At 41.7% G+C, this 13,184-nt stretch overlaps 1 protein-coding gene across 2 annotated transcripts in view; it reads right to left on the bottom strand.

Annotated features, from left to right (window-relative positions):
• The window catches only part of cep85l (centrosomal protein 85, like), a 70,219-nt gene extending 61,340 nt beyond the window's left edge, over positions 1-8,879 (bottom strand). The window contains exon 1 of one of the 2 annotated variants that reach the window (XM_061241792.1): positions 8,750-8,879. In XM_061241792.1, the coding sequence (XP_061097776.1) occupies positions 8,750-8,765 (16 nt within the window). In that variant the 5' untranslated portion in view covers positions 8,766-8,879. Of the gene's footprint in view, positions 1-2,383; positions 2,754-8,749 lie in introns of those variants that run through there. The other variant, XM_061241791.1, reaches the window with a different exon arrangement.
• Between the last annotated feature and the right edge of the window lie 4,305 nt (positions 8,880-13,184).

The following is a 13,184-nucleotide window of genomic DNA, read 5'->3' on the forward strand; positions in this document are numbered from 1 at the left end:
AGAGGCTAATCTAACCTATTTCAAGTACATAATCTGTTTAGAAATGGTCATTAAAGCTGTAGAGAAAGGTAACAAGCAGGTGCTGGCCTATGTGTTCTATATTCTTACTACAGCAGATATACAGATCTACAGGCATGCGACCCCCACAATACTGTAGACCAGGGGTTCCCAAACTTTTTTCTGAGCACAACAGCCCAGCACACGTGCCTCATGCCTAACTCTTCAGCCGTGACAACATTGGAGATTTACCATGACCTCTCGTGCCTCATTTCTTCATTATAGTTGGGTTGTTGTGATGTTCGACATGTAGCCTAGTAGTCTTGTCAGCCACAGAACAGCGCAGCTCAAGGTTAGTGAAATTAAGGCCAAGACTATCCACTCTCCACTTGTCAACTTTCTCTATTCACTACTGAGACTTTAGCCTACATACTGTAGCACGCACACCAAACAGTGCTGCAGTTATAATCTGCACGGACAAGATATTAGACAGCCATCATTTCTTAGTTTAGTTATTTAGCTGACACTTTCAACCAAAGTGACTTACAGTTGATTACACTAGGCAGGGGGCAATCATCCCTGGAGCAATGCGGGGTTATGAGCCTTGCTTAAGGGCCCAACAGCCACACAGATCTTATCTTGACCACACCAAGGAGCCACCAACCTTCCAGGTCCCAGTCATGCATCTTCACCACTAGGCTACATGCTGCCCAATCATAGAGAGCAACTGTCAAGATTAATGCCTGATTCAATGGCTGATGCTGTCAGTTTTTGTGATGGTATAGTGACAGGCATCCTATCAAATTTGTTCCTCAGTAGCCCATGTACTGCAATATATATTGCTCTGGTGACATTCTATTCAAAAGATTAAAATTAGACAATGTATTTAAGGCTCGTCATCAGCAAGTCTGAAATGAAGCAACACCTAAAATACTTTCCAAATGGGATCGAGTTCCTAAAGAATTTTCCCCACCACCCTTTGAGAGCAGCTAAAACTGCTGGTGGTCAGAACCTAGGTCTCAAGCTCTCAGAATTATGCAATGGGTGATCAATTATTAACAACACAAAAGCACACGAGATTTAAAAGCTCAACTGTGACATTGCAAAAAGCACTTCAACGTTACTTGGTTACTACATGTGGATGCTATTGTAACTTTTCACACGTAAGGGTAAGTGACAAAGAGTTAAGCTGGAAAAGAATGAAATGGGGTTATGCTTTTTATTTCTTCACACTGGTGTCACTGTAGCGAATAGCTGCAATCCTGGCAGTTCCGAAACAACGTCTGTGTATACAATCTTGGCAAGGTTTCATTAACATCGGAGTGCAATTGAAACCATGGACAAACAGTGCACGAACACACACTGGCCTAGTATGTTACTCTGTTTAGAACTGGAACTTTCCTTTTCTGTATTTTTTCCCCCCAAGATGCATCCCTTAAATAATAATGGTTCCGTTGTTCAAACAAAATTACCTTAGTGTTCATTTGTCAATAACCAACATCCAGTGGATTTATTTCCTGAAGCTACAGCTAGTAGGTCGCGTGGCCGCGGATTTATGGGAGCAAAATCAATCAGTCCCCATATTGACAATCATAATTACTGTCACCCTCCACGAAACAAAGAACACGCGTGGAAGAGCGAGCGCGAGAGCCCGGCCCTGCCAAATTTAACACACATTCCCTTGTTAACCTTGTAGAAGCTGTTTTAGGTTAGGGAGAATGCATGATTTGGAGTGCGTATTTCCAAATGCAATTCCTAAATTAACACTAAAGTCCAAACTCCGACCATTCCCCGCCAAAGACAGCCCTACATTGCGTTTTTAAACCCCCATCTCATCCTACGCAAGAAACCATCTCTCGGTTAGGCTATTCGAACGGATATAGCGAGCCCACAATAATGTATAAAAACAAAAGGGCTCGCATAGCTAGTATTAGCTAGCCACGTAGCAAGGCACATATTCGGCAGCACATCTGGTCAGCTAAGTGGTACACTAGCTAGCTAGATTACACAGAATCAGTGTTCAGTATCATTGAGCTAGCCTAGCTCGCTACGTCTTCACAATATGAAGATGTAAGTTAGCCAGTTAGCCAACTTGTATACAAATAATTGGTAGCCTAAAAAACTATCTAGCTGACTGACTATATTTTATTTGAGCCCTAGTAATTGATAAACATATTCTGACTAGATGAACTGACAAGTCGCTAAACCCGTTATTCTGATTCCTCAAACTGCTCTAGCCTACGCGTGGCTAACATTTTTACATCTTGTGGTGACCGAACACGGTGGTCTTACTGAACACCGTCTGTTACCTAAGCCTATATTGACGACAATATTATTACTATAATAAATACATAGGCTATCTGTAATAACAAAGTACATATCTTACCAATTTTGTAAGTGTCAAATCCATCGCTATAATCGTTTCTCTCCCACATTGTCGCTAGTTTATTTTATGGACTGAAATGCGGCGTTACACTCCGATGGGTACAATTCCAACAGCATATAAAAATCCGTAAATCCTCAAAGATGGGGGATCTGCAGATTACAGCCCATGCTTCTTATTGCGTGTAGACTGCCAGCGTTTAATAAAATAAAACTTCAGAGCTTCCTATTTTACGCAATCCTTAAATCGGAAATCGGCTCCTTTGGTCGGAAATCTGGGTAAGGTTGGGTGAAGTGGCTGCTTCTACCGTCGAATCGCTCTGCTGCAGTGTATGCAAGGATGTGATCTCACGGAGTACGCGTCCCATCTCCTCGCAGGGAAAGCTCAATCAGAGCTGTGTGTCTCCGCCCACTCGACTCGAGGCTGACACTGCCACTACAGACGGGGAGAAGGAGCCACCGAGGAAGCCAGGCCAACCCAGCAAACAGAACCCTATTCATCTAAAGAGTGTTCCCCACAGTGCAGTTTCACTGAGTGGGTTTGTTTTGAGCTGCGATGTAACCCACATGAACTTTAAAACGTCCAACCATGGGAAATAAGAAAAGTTGGGGGTCTTTAAATGCCTTCATGACCCATCCAATTTCCAAAACTATTCGACCAGACTAGAACATTCTCAGAATAATCAAGTTAATTTGAATTTAATGAAGCAATAATCTTAAACGAGCAAGGTGATTTCAGTAGTCAAAACATGAACAGCTTCTTTGTAATGCTAGCAAAGCCAATGGACATGATAATGCCATATGTTATGTGATTGTAGGTTTGTAATCCATTCCTTGAATAAACTACTTTTTGATTTCCTTTGCCCTGTTCAGCCAGTGCATATAACTGTATCAAAGTGAAATTCAGTCTTCCTTAGTTTCACTCATTCTGAGGTCTATTAACACCAGAAAAAGTTGTCAAACAATCTATTTGATAAGCTGTGCTCTCTGTAGTTGTGAACACTCCAGTTTGCCAAGAGCTGACAATGAATTCACACAAAAACTGTCTAACTGACACCATTGCTGCCCACCTCTGCTGCAGTGTTCCTACAGTAAATGAATGGAGGAAGTGTCCCGTTCTTACACACTTTTTGAAGCTTTCCATTTTCAAGACAAAATTATATACACTTATGAATTATGGTGCTTTTGCCGAGGCACTAAAATATGGAGTGTCGTTTGTGATTCCGATTATTGAATGATTCAACTTTTTATTAATTGGGGTGAAATGTTCCTTAAGCATGAAGTTTAAGTTTGACCATTTTTTTGTATATAAAGATTAGGTAAGACCAATGGGAAGAATATGGCTTTATTTTCTCACTGTAATCCACTAACAAAAAGTTGAAATATGAAACCTTTAACCTTCATGGCTTTCTAATGTATTGCCATAGACATGATTGTTTATCCATTCATTCATTCATTATCCTAACCCGCTTATCCTGAACAGGGTTGCAGGGGGGCTGGAGCCTATCCCAGCATACATTGGGTGAAAGGCAGGAATACACCCCGGACAGGTCGCCAGTCCATCGCAGGGAACACACACCATTCACTCACGCACTCATGCACTCATACTTATGGGCAATTTAGACTCTCCAATCAGCCTAACCTGCATGTCTTTGGACTGTGGGAGGAAACCGGAGTACCTGGAGGAAACCCACGCAGACACGGGGAGAACATGCAAACGCCGCACAGAGAGGCCCCGGCCGACGGGGATTCGACCCCGGGACCTCCTTGCTGTGAGGCAGCAGTGCTACCCACTGCACCATGCGTGCCGCCCATGATTGTTTAATATGAACCAATTGGTATCTTAAAAGTCCCCTAACCTGGTGCTCTACTTTAAACCCTTCATTCCCTTTTATTTCACTCCTTGCTTGATTTCCCAAATTAATTTTTAAGGGAACTAGTTTGGGCTCAAGATAGAAAGCATGCTTTTCCAAGATGATAGATACCAAAACATTGCAAAGAATCCCAGCCCAGGACATCATTTTTAGGACAACTTATTTTTAGTTCTTTTTTGCATTCAGGAAAATGTAACAAAAACTACTGCATGGAAACAAAGCTTCTCTATGGCTGTGTGGAAGGTCCTGTAAGCAAGTAGCCTAAATGTATCATCATACAAAAGAATTGGCTACACGTTATCTCATTTGCTGAAGAGGCATATTTGCTTATATTAACTTCTTTCCTATAAAATGCCATTCAAGCAAAGACTTGCAGTTAACCAAAATGGAGTCAAAAATCCAAAGCATCCTATAATTGTGGTCTGTTGCTGCACCAATATCCAAGCCATGCTACTGAGAATATCGGTCAGATAAAACCCTACAAAGATTTGTGCAAGATATTTGTGGTGATTTCCAGCTCAAATGGTGTTTTTTTCCTTTGCATTCAACAACCAGACATTTCTTGAGAAGTGACACCATTTTGCAGTTCTTCTTCTTCTGCTTTTGACTTGAGAAAGCAGCTCTTGTTATTGTTATGTCACTGACCGACTGACAGCCTCACTTGTGTCCTGACTCAGCAGGTCCCTCAGCAGTGAAGAGTAGTACCTTATCTGACTACAGCAGGGTGAAGAGGCCACACTTCAGTAGACACAACAACTGAATACAGCCAATTCAGTCAATTTTTCTTTTTCATAAATAAAGGAGGATGTGTTTGAGTTCAAGAAGGTGAAATTCTTCAAGCTGCTGGGAGGAAATCGAATAAAAGTGGCTGTGGCGATTTATATAAAGTATTCATAGTCATGAAAAAGGTCCAGCATTTTAGTCTGTGAACTGATGGAAAATTGAGGTTTATATGTTTATATATAATATATAATATATAAGCAACTGTTCTATCAAAGCATGTTCTCTTTCGAGTTCACAGTTGCAACAAAATGTCTGCCCTTCTGACCCACATCAGTTCAGTTCACCAAGCCCCAAGCAGATCATCTCAGTCAAAACCATTACTGCTTCCTTTGCTTTCACGAGTTCCGGTCCTCAGCCATTATTCCAGTTCTCTCAAAAGCTGCTCCTCTTTACAAAAACTCCTCTTCAGCGGCAGTGTACGCAATGTCTGACATTTCAGCACAAAACGCTTTCACCACACATCCTTCCTGCTGCGTTTTTTCAGAACTTCCCTTTTCAATCAGGCTGAAATATTCCTTTTGATGAAACTCTCTCTCACCTCGTTTCAATAACCTTTCAACCCACAAATCCAGAAAGACATCAGGATAATTGTGGATCTGTATGGGTTTTTTTTTTTAAACAATAGCCAGAATGGAAAGTGCCTTTTCAAAGAATTGAAACTGTGTTGGCCATATGTTACGTGCCACTTTCAGTTTACAGGAATGTCCACAATGGTAATTTTACATGTTGGTCACTGCCAGAGAGGAAATGAATTGACAACACTGATTACGTAGCAAAAAGAAAAGATGTTCTTGCAGAAACAAGAAAGGTTTGGAATAAAGTTGCTTTTGCCTTCATATTGTACAGCCCCTATTGATTCTTATACTACATACAATTTTAATGACCTCATTGATGATATGGTACCCAGGAATAGAGTTGAGGTACACTGAAATAGATACGAATGGGTGGCTAGTGGATGCAGGAAACACAAATGAATATTTCAACATATTATTCCAGAACATCTTAAGCAGCTACACTAGTACACCAGCAGGCTAGAAAGACAGGCATTTATTTAAGATGCTGTATTCCAGGATTATTTATCAAATACAGAGCAGCTTTAGGTTGCAAACTGGGTACACTGTACTGGCAAAGCGAGGAGTTACTGGTGGACGAAAAGGTCCAATGGAAGATCACAAAAAAGGTTGTTAATGTCACTGCAACGAGAACTGTGTCATTGCGGTTGGACAGACAGGCTGGCCAAATATCAGAAAGCACTGATCAGCAATCACTCTAATTAGATATCCTGTCAACACTGATAAAAGACTGTTTCCAGCCAGAGGAACATACTGGTTTAGGTAATTAAGCCTGCGGACAGCATTATCCTAGTTCAATTACCCATAACCCTCAATTAATCACTGGCCCCTTGTTTTGTCCCCATCAAAAAACTGGAAAAAGTCTCTGGAAAGCTGAAGATTATATTTAAAAATTAAAGCATTTCATTTCTAGCCTGTATAGTGATCTAAAAAGGCATACAAAAAAAAGTTACATTTTTGTAAACTATGGGCATGTGTGATGTCAACATTTTTGAATTAAATAATTTTTTAAAAATGAAAGTGTTTTGTTAACAGAATTTATCGCCTGTGGTGTAGGCAGTTGGAACAGCAAGGAGCGAGGAGCAAAGCCATGCAGGCAAGCAGAGTCGTAATCACCTCGAACATAATTTCACGTTTGGATGTAGGTTTATGTCTACCTTTTCATTTAATATGAGAAATGACAGTATTCAGAAAAGGCCAGAAACAGCTGTGTAGGAACAATGAGAGAGCTTCAAAGACACCCTGCTCTAAGCTTCAGGTGGCTTGGCTCTGGTGGTTTCCTGTAAAGCTAAGCTCCTACACACACTTTGACAGTGCAATAGATGTTTTGGCTGAGGATCATTAAATCACACAATGAATACAATAAACATTCTATGCATGTCTACAAATGTAAATTATCCCAGAAATAAATGACTAACCAAACTTTCTACATATTCTGTCAAACCAGTACAAAACAGACAAGGCCCAAACTTTAAATGCGTCTTAAAATTAACACAAGGAAACCAGAAGTTATTGCATATTATGTAAAAAAGAGATCATTTCAAATATTGACGTCATAATTGTGTTAAATAACTTGGTGTTTTTTTTACTTTCCCGAATCTGACAGGTTCAGTGTTCTACTACAGAGGTCTCTTGTCAACCTAAGTGATTTTCTGTGGTTAAAATGTGTATTGTAGACAGGGTGGGTTTCATCTGAAGGGCCACCTGTGTGTGTGTGTGTGTGTGTGTATGTTTGTGTGTGGCACTCCTCGAGGCGTTTCTCTCGACATGGAACAGATGTGCTCCTGAACGCGCGGAACCCTGGCACCATGCAACACCGTGGGGCCGTCTCCAAGACAACAGCGAATCCTCGAGCAGCATGGAGTGGCCCACTCGCTTGGCTGCACAGCGCCAGGTTGCATTTCTCGGCCGAAAAAACGGCATCACTTTAACCGCGCCACCACAGGCCATGAGGGTGGTGTTGGCATACAAATCTATCAACACTTGAACACATTCCTCAGCTCAATTCTAGGATACACACACAAGCATTACAGGTATGAACTTGTAGCCAAATAGGGCCAACGCAAAATTCTGTGTGGCATTCATTTAAACACGCATGGTGGTCGTAATCTGAAGTAGAACGCACTCCAAATCGCTCATCAAATATTGTATTATTTTAACACCATGACGATGCATGGCAAACATCAAAATTATCAACAGTGAGATAACTTTATCATTACAAATATAATTCCTGTTTTGGTTAGGAGGCTGCATTTTGGCTGCTCGCCCATACCATATTAAAGAGAAAGGCACAAACAATACATTTCCTCACAAAGCCCTCAAAATTTTCCACTGACATCAATGTTGACCTGTTCCATCAGTGTTATCAGTCCCTCCCCCTCTTCAGATGTTGGCATGAGAACGCAATTCATCAATAATTTCCAGCAAGCCGTAGAAACATGAAACAAACGCTACGTTCAGCCAATGGGGCTTCGGAATCAGTGTTTTCGAGCGCATTATCAGCTCTGTGCAGACTGCACCCAGCCCCCACTTCCTGTCTCTCAGCCAGGAAACCAACGACCCCGCAGCCTGGCTAGAGCAAACCTGCGCTAGTTTCTCAGCGTGACGCTCGGACACGACAGAAGCTACAGCCATGACCTGCAACCAACATGCAGGAGATCCCCCCCAGATATGTTACAGGAACACACGTCTTTTTACAGTACTGTACCTTCATATGAGACACCTTACGGGAAACTCAATAGTGGTGGCAAAAGCTGATTTGAATTATGCAATGGATGACTGAGAACGTTACTGCCTACTACTCGAGATGTGAGGTGAAACGATAAATACATTTAAAGCTCGACAGAAAGAAATAACCATATTTTTCGAAATGGGATGAATTGTTCTCGGTTGCATTTCAGTAATCTGCAGAGCCAACGGGGTAAACGTTGAACACGGACCCGCCATTTAGACTTTTGCTCCCATGAGTCAAGTGCACCAGCACCATCTGAAACGTGAGCTTCAGCAGATACTGATATCACTGGATGGGATGTTCAATAAAAAAATAGTAAAGGACCTTATTGAAAATCAATAGACAACAAAAATGAGAACACAAACAGAAGAAAAATTTAAATAAAAAAACAAGAGAGAAAAAGTACTTACCTCTACTGCTCTTCATGAGCTCTTCGGTGCTTAGAGCAGGAGCTTTGTCAGGAAGTGCTAACCACCCGGCGAATGTTAACTGAAACTCTGAGGAGGAACTCACTCAGCAAACTACCTCTCAGCTGAGAGCCGAGGCCAAACTGACTCACACAGAGTAATTACCTTTACCAGTAAACAGCCGAGCATGCCCTCTCTGGCCTGATTTACCGATTGCCTGAAATTAAACAAATTAAATGCAACTAGTCCAGGAAGTTATTTCACATTCCAACTTGTTGATGCTAATATTTGAATAGCAATGGTGAATAGTGAAGAATGACAAACTATGTAATTATGTTATCTTATGTAAAGGACTTAATGTTGCACATAAGATATATACTGTAGTTTATACACATCCACAATAAAGGGAAAGTACTGTATTTCCCTTTAGAGATTTAACAAACTATACAATCTTCTAACACTACAATTGGCAAGAGAACTCAAAAAGCAAGCCCCACTGCCCTAAACCGGCTTGAGGCTTGTTAGAACTGACCAAGCTAAGATGTCCGTCCATTGCCTTGAGAAATACCTGTATCTGTGTTTACCATCTGGTGGGGTGAGGTCTGTGTTCAGTTTTCACAGGCAGCTGAAGGGTCCTCATTAGGCAGTGCCCAGTGGGGGTCCCCCTCCCTGAAGATCGGTTAAAGGCACAATAATCCAAGTCCGGAACACTACACTTTTTATTAAGTGTCTATGGAACCAAGCCTGAACCAGACCAGACCAGATTCTGCACCCCTGGACATCTCCAAAGCTCTCTTACCCCCCTCGTTACCCTGTTAAAAGGCCTGGCTTCCGCCTCAGGCTTCATTAGCAGGTTAAACTGCCTTACATCACATGGTTACCATAATTCTTAGCATCCCAAAGGCTGACTTCAATTCAAATAACTACGTTCCAGAAAGCAGATAAACCACATGTACACCTCTACTGACAAGTTTTAGTGCACAAGCATCCTCACACATGAGCACACACACTTACACATGCAAATGCACATGCATGTGTTCTCTCTCTCTCTCTCTCTCTCTCTCGCTCTCTCTCTCTCACTCTCTCACTCACACACACACACACACACATGTAAGGAGAACCATTTTTTTAGCAAATGTACCAAAAGTTAACCTTTACATTTAAAATGACATTTGCAAGTAATTTTAATGCTTCATGCTAATATTAAAATACATTCTCTCATATAATGCAAATAACTCCGAAGCTACAAACAGAATGCACATCTTATGCTTTCAAACAGAAAGCAGTACAATGAATTGGTATTGAGTGAGATGGAGAATGGTGCTAACTTAAGAGGCTCACATCTTCCACACACTCTCTGGCCTGTGTTCATGCTGTGGACTTGCAGAAACAGGTCTGCTCAACGTCTCCCCTGGGATTACGCAAATGTGCAGTGCCTGGGAGTTTTCCTCAGGCAAGCCGCACATCTCGTACCACTGGTTTGACTCCAAAACATCGGGCTGCATTTGTGACTATGACATACCTCCGTAGAACAGAACTTGCATATTACATAACCCAGGTAAAAACACAGTGGCCTCCAAAAGTATGGAAACAGAAGAGGGAAACGTCATATTTTTGCTATACTTAAGGTATTTCAATTTCAGATCAAAATATGCATGTGATACAAATTTACAGACAATAAGCTTTTATTTCATGGTGTTTACCTGTGTATGTTTTGCCATTTTATAGAGACCGGTGTTTTTGTGTGGAGTCCCACATTTTCAGCTGTGCAAAATTAAGTTAATAGCCAGACAAAATCTGCCTGTACACTTCTGTTCTCAATAAAGGTGAGTGAGCCTATTCCAGAAGCAGCCATACATGCCCAAGCCAAGATGTTACTGTACTGTTTGGATCATGAGTTGTTTCTTTCTTTTTCCACACTTTTCTTTCCATCACTTTGGTAAAGGTTTATTTTGGCCTCATCGGTCCATGAGACTTTATTCCAGAAGTCTTCTGGCCTGTCTCTGTATTCGTTGACGAATTAAAATCTGGCCTTCCAATTCTTGCTACTGAGAGGTTTTTTATCTTTCAGCGTAGCCTCTATAATTTCTGCTCATAGTCTTCTGTGTATGGTATATCGTGATATTTTCACCCCTGTCCTCTGGAGACTGTCTGCGATGTTGCTGACTGTTGTTTTTGGGGGTTTTTCTTCACAGCAATTATAATTCATCAGTCATCAACTGCAGTTGATTAAACTATGTCTGTATTTTTGTGTTCACCAGTGGTTTCTTTCCTTTTCAAGACTAACTGCTATATTTGATATATCCAGTTTCTGTGCTATCCCTCCTGATTAATTATTCTCTCAGCTTACATAATAGTTGTTTTTCCAGTCACAATTAGTTCTCTGGCCTTCATGATGGTACATGTCTCTGGCTCTAAATAATGCAATCTGCGTAGATGAAAACAAAAGCTAAAACTGAAAGACTAGACATCCACTGCTCTTTTACGTCTGAGCAATCTGCGCAAAAGGAAACACCTGAAGAACAGTCGACACCAGTCTCTCATCCATTAACTTCATTTTGTACAGCTGAAAATGAGGAACTCAACAAAAACAAAACAGCCATTTCGGTAACATGGTAATATGGAGGTGTACATACCATCAAATAAACACTGATTGCCTGTACTTATTTCTCACATTCATTGTTTTTTTCCTCCATATACCTAAAGTGTATACCAAAAATAACACATTTCACTCTGCCATTACCATACTTTTGGAGGGAACTGTATGCTGAATTTAAGAATTATTCACAGGACTGGGGTCGTGCATATCACTTAATATTGATAATTCAGTGGAGAACGCACAACAGCATACCTTCCTTATTTCTAACACATTTCCTCTCCAACCTGGCATGCCCAATGCAATGGCCCAAAAATCAGACCCGTCATCTTTGAGGGGATATCTCTTGACTCATTTTCATTGTATTGTGCGCAAAGATATCAAATGGCCATTGTGTTCACGATAACGGTGTCTGACCCTTGATATTACGCACACAGAAAATACTTACCCTGGAGATGCTTTGGGTTGCAGAACCGCAGAAAAAGCCTGAAGGAGGACGTCAAACTCTTGAGTCACGTCCGCATAAACTATCCAGGGCAACAACAAAGCGGTCTCTGAACATAGCACAGTGCACACAGGGGCTGGTGCTTCTGTGCGGAGGAGCCCATCAGCACAACACATGTCTTTGACATTAACAGATTTGTCTCCCATCGGCTGCTAAAAGCTGCCAGAACATTCTGGCCCTGAAGAACCAGCAGCTCAGAGCTGAAGCATCAGCAGTTATTATTCAATGTAAACTGGGCATTGCAGAACAAGTGCACTTTACCCTGCTATGGATTTTCAGTTCAGCAAACTCTCATTAAAGCCCAACAATTAGCATTAGCGTCAGGGAACTGTTTGTTTCAATGAACCTTCCCATTTAAGGGTGAAGAGTGCATCACACAGAGAGCATTAGTGAACTTCCAATGAAGGTCAGTGAATTACACAACTGATGCTTGGTAACCGTACATGCTTTTAACAGTGCACATAGCATTTAAGATATTTCACAAACACAGCAACAGAAAAGGTAGGCCTCGGAGGGGGGGGGGGGGGGGGGGGGAGGAACGGACTGGAAAAAGCTGCACTGCCTACACTGCACACAAATGTCATTAAACAAAATGGCGACCAGTGCTGCGAAGCACCAATAACTCAACAGTGTAGTGAACCATGACCTCACACACAGGTTATGAAGTCAGAACTGCACTCTAAGTACTTTTGGGCCGATAGTTTCCTGAGCTACCTCACCGCCCGGTTGTGCTCGGCGGGAAATGTTTCGGCTGAATGAATATAAAAATCAATAATGAAACCGAATCCGCAGATGGGACCGGAGGAGCCGCGTCATCCGGTCGGAACCCGAGTCGGAAAGGCACCCCGGTCGATAACGCGGAAATGGAGAGAACCCCACGAGGACGGTAAAGCATTCATAAAACTACAAGCTTACCAGGGTAAACACTTTTAGGTTTTGGATCTTAATAAACTTCATTTCTTTGCTTCTTTAATGGCGTGGGGTTTACTTCAGTTCCACAATACAGACAGTAGTGAGATTTGGAATCAATAAGCCTTCATTATTAATGAGGCCTCTGCTTTATTGGCAGGATATGGGGATCCATTAACTCCTCGTCTTACCTCTCTCTCTCACCCGGCTCTTGACCTTCCTCAGTCCATTACAATCAGTCAGAGTTTCACCGGAGACACTGACTGCACTCACCCTCTTTACTAGGCCTGGACCAGACATTTTGAGGGGAATAAAAGCTAGATGGTCGGTAAAAATAAGTAGGTGAATGAGAGTCAAATAACACCTGAAGACATTAATGTTGCAAAAGTGCATCTGAAGAGTTTGTTAAGTCTATACAACAATGCACT

The sequence above is a fragment of the Conger conger genome, chromosome 5, assembly GCF_963514075.1.
Source record: "Conger conger chromosome 5, fConCon1.1, whole genome shotgun sequence".
Lineage (NCBI taxonomy): Eukaryota > Metazoa > Chordata > Actinopteri > Anguilliformes > Congridae > Conger > Conger conger.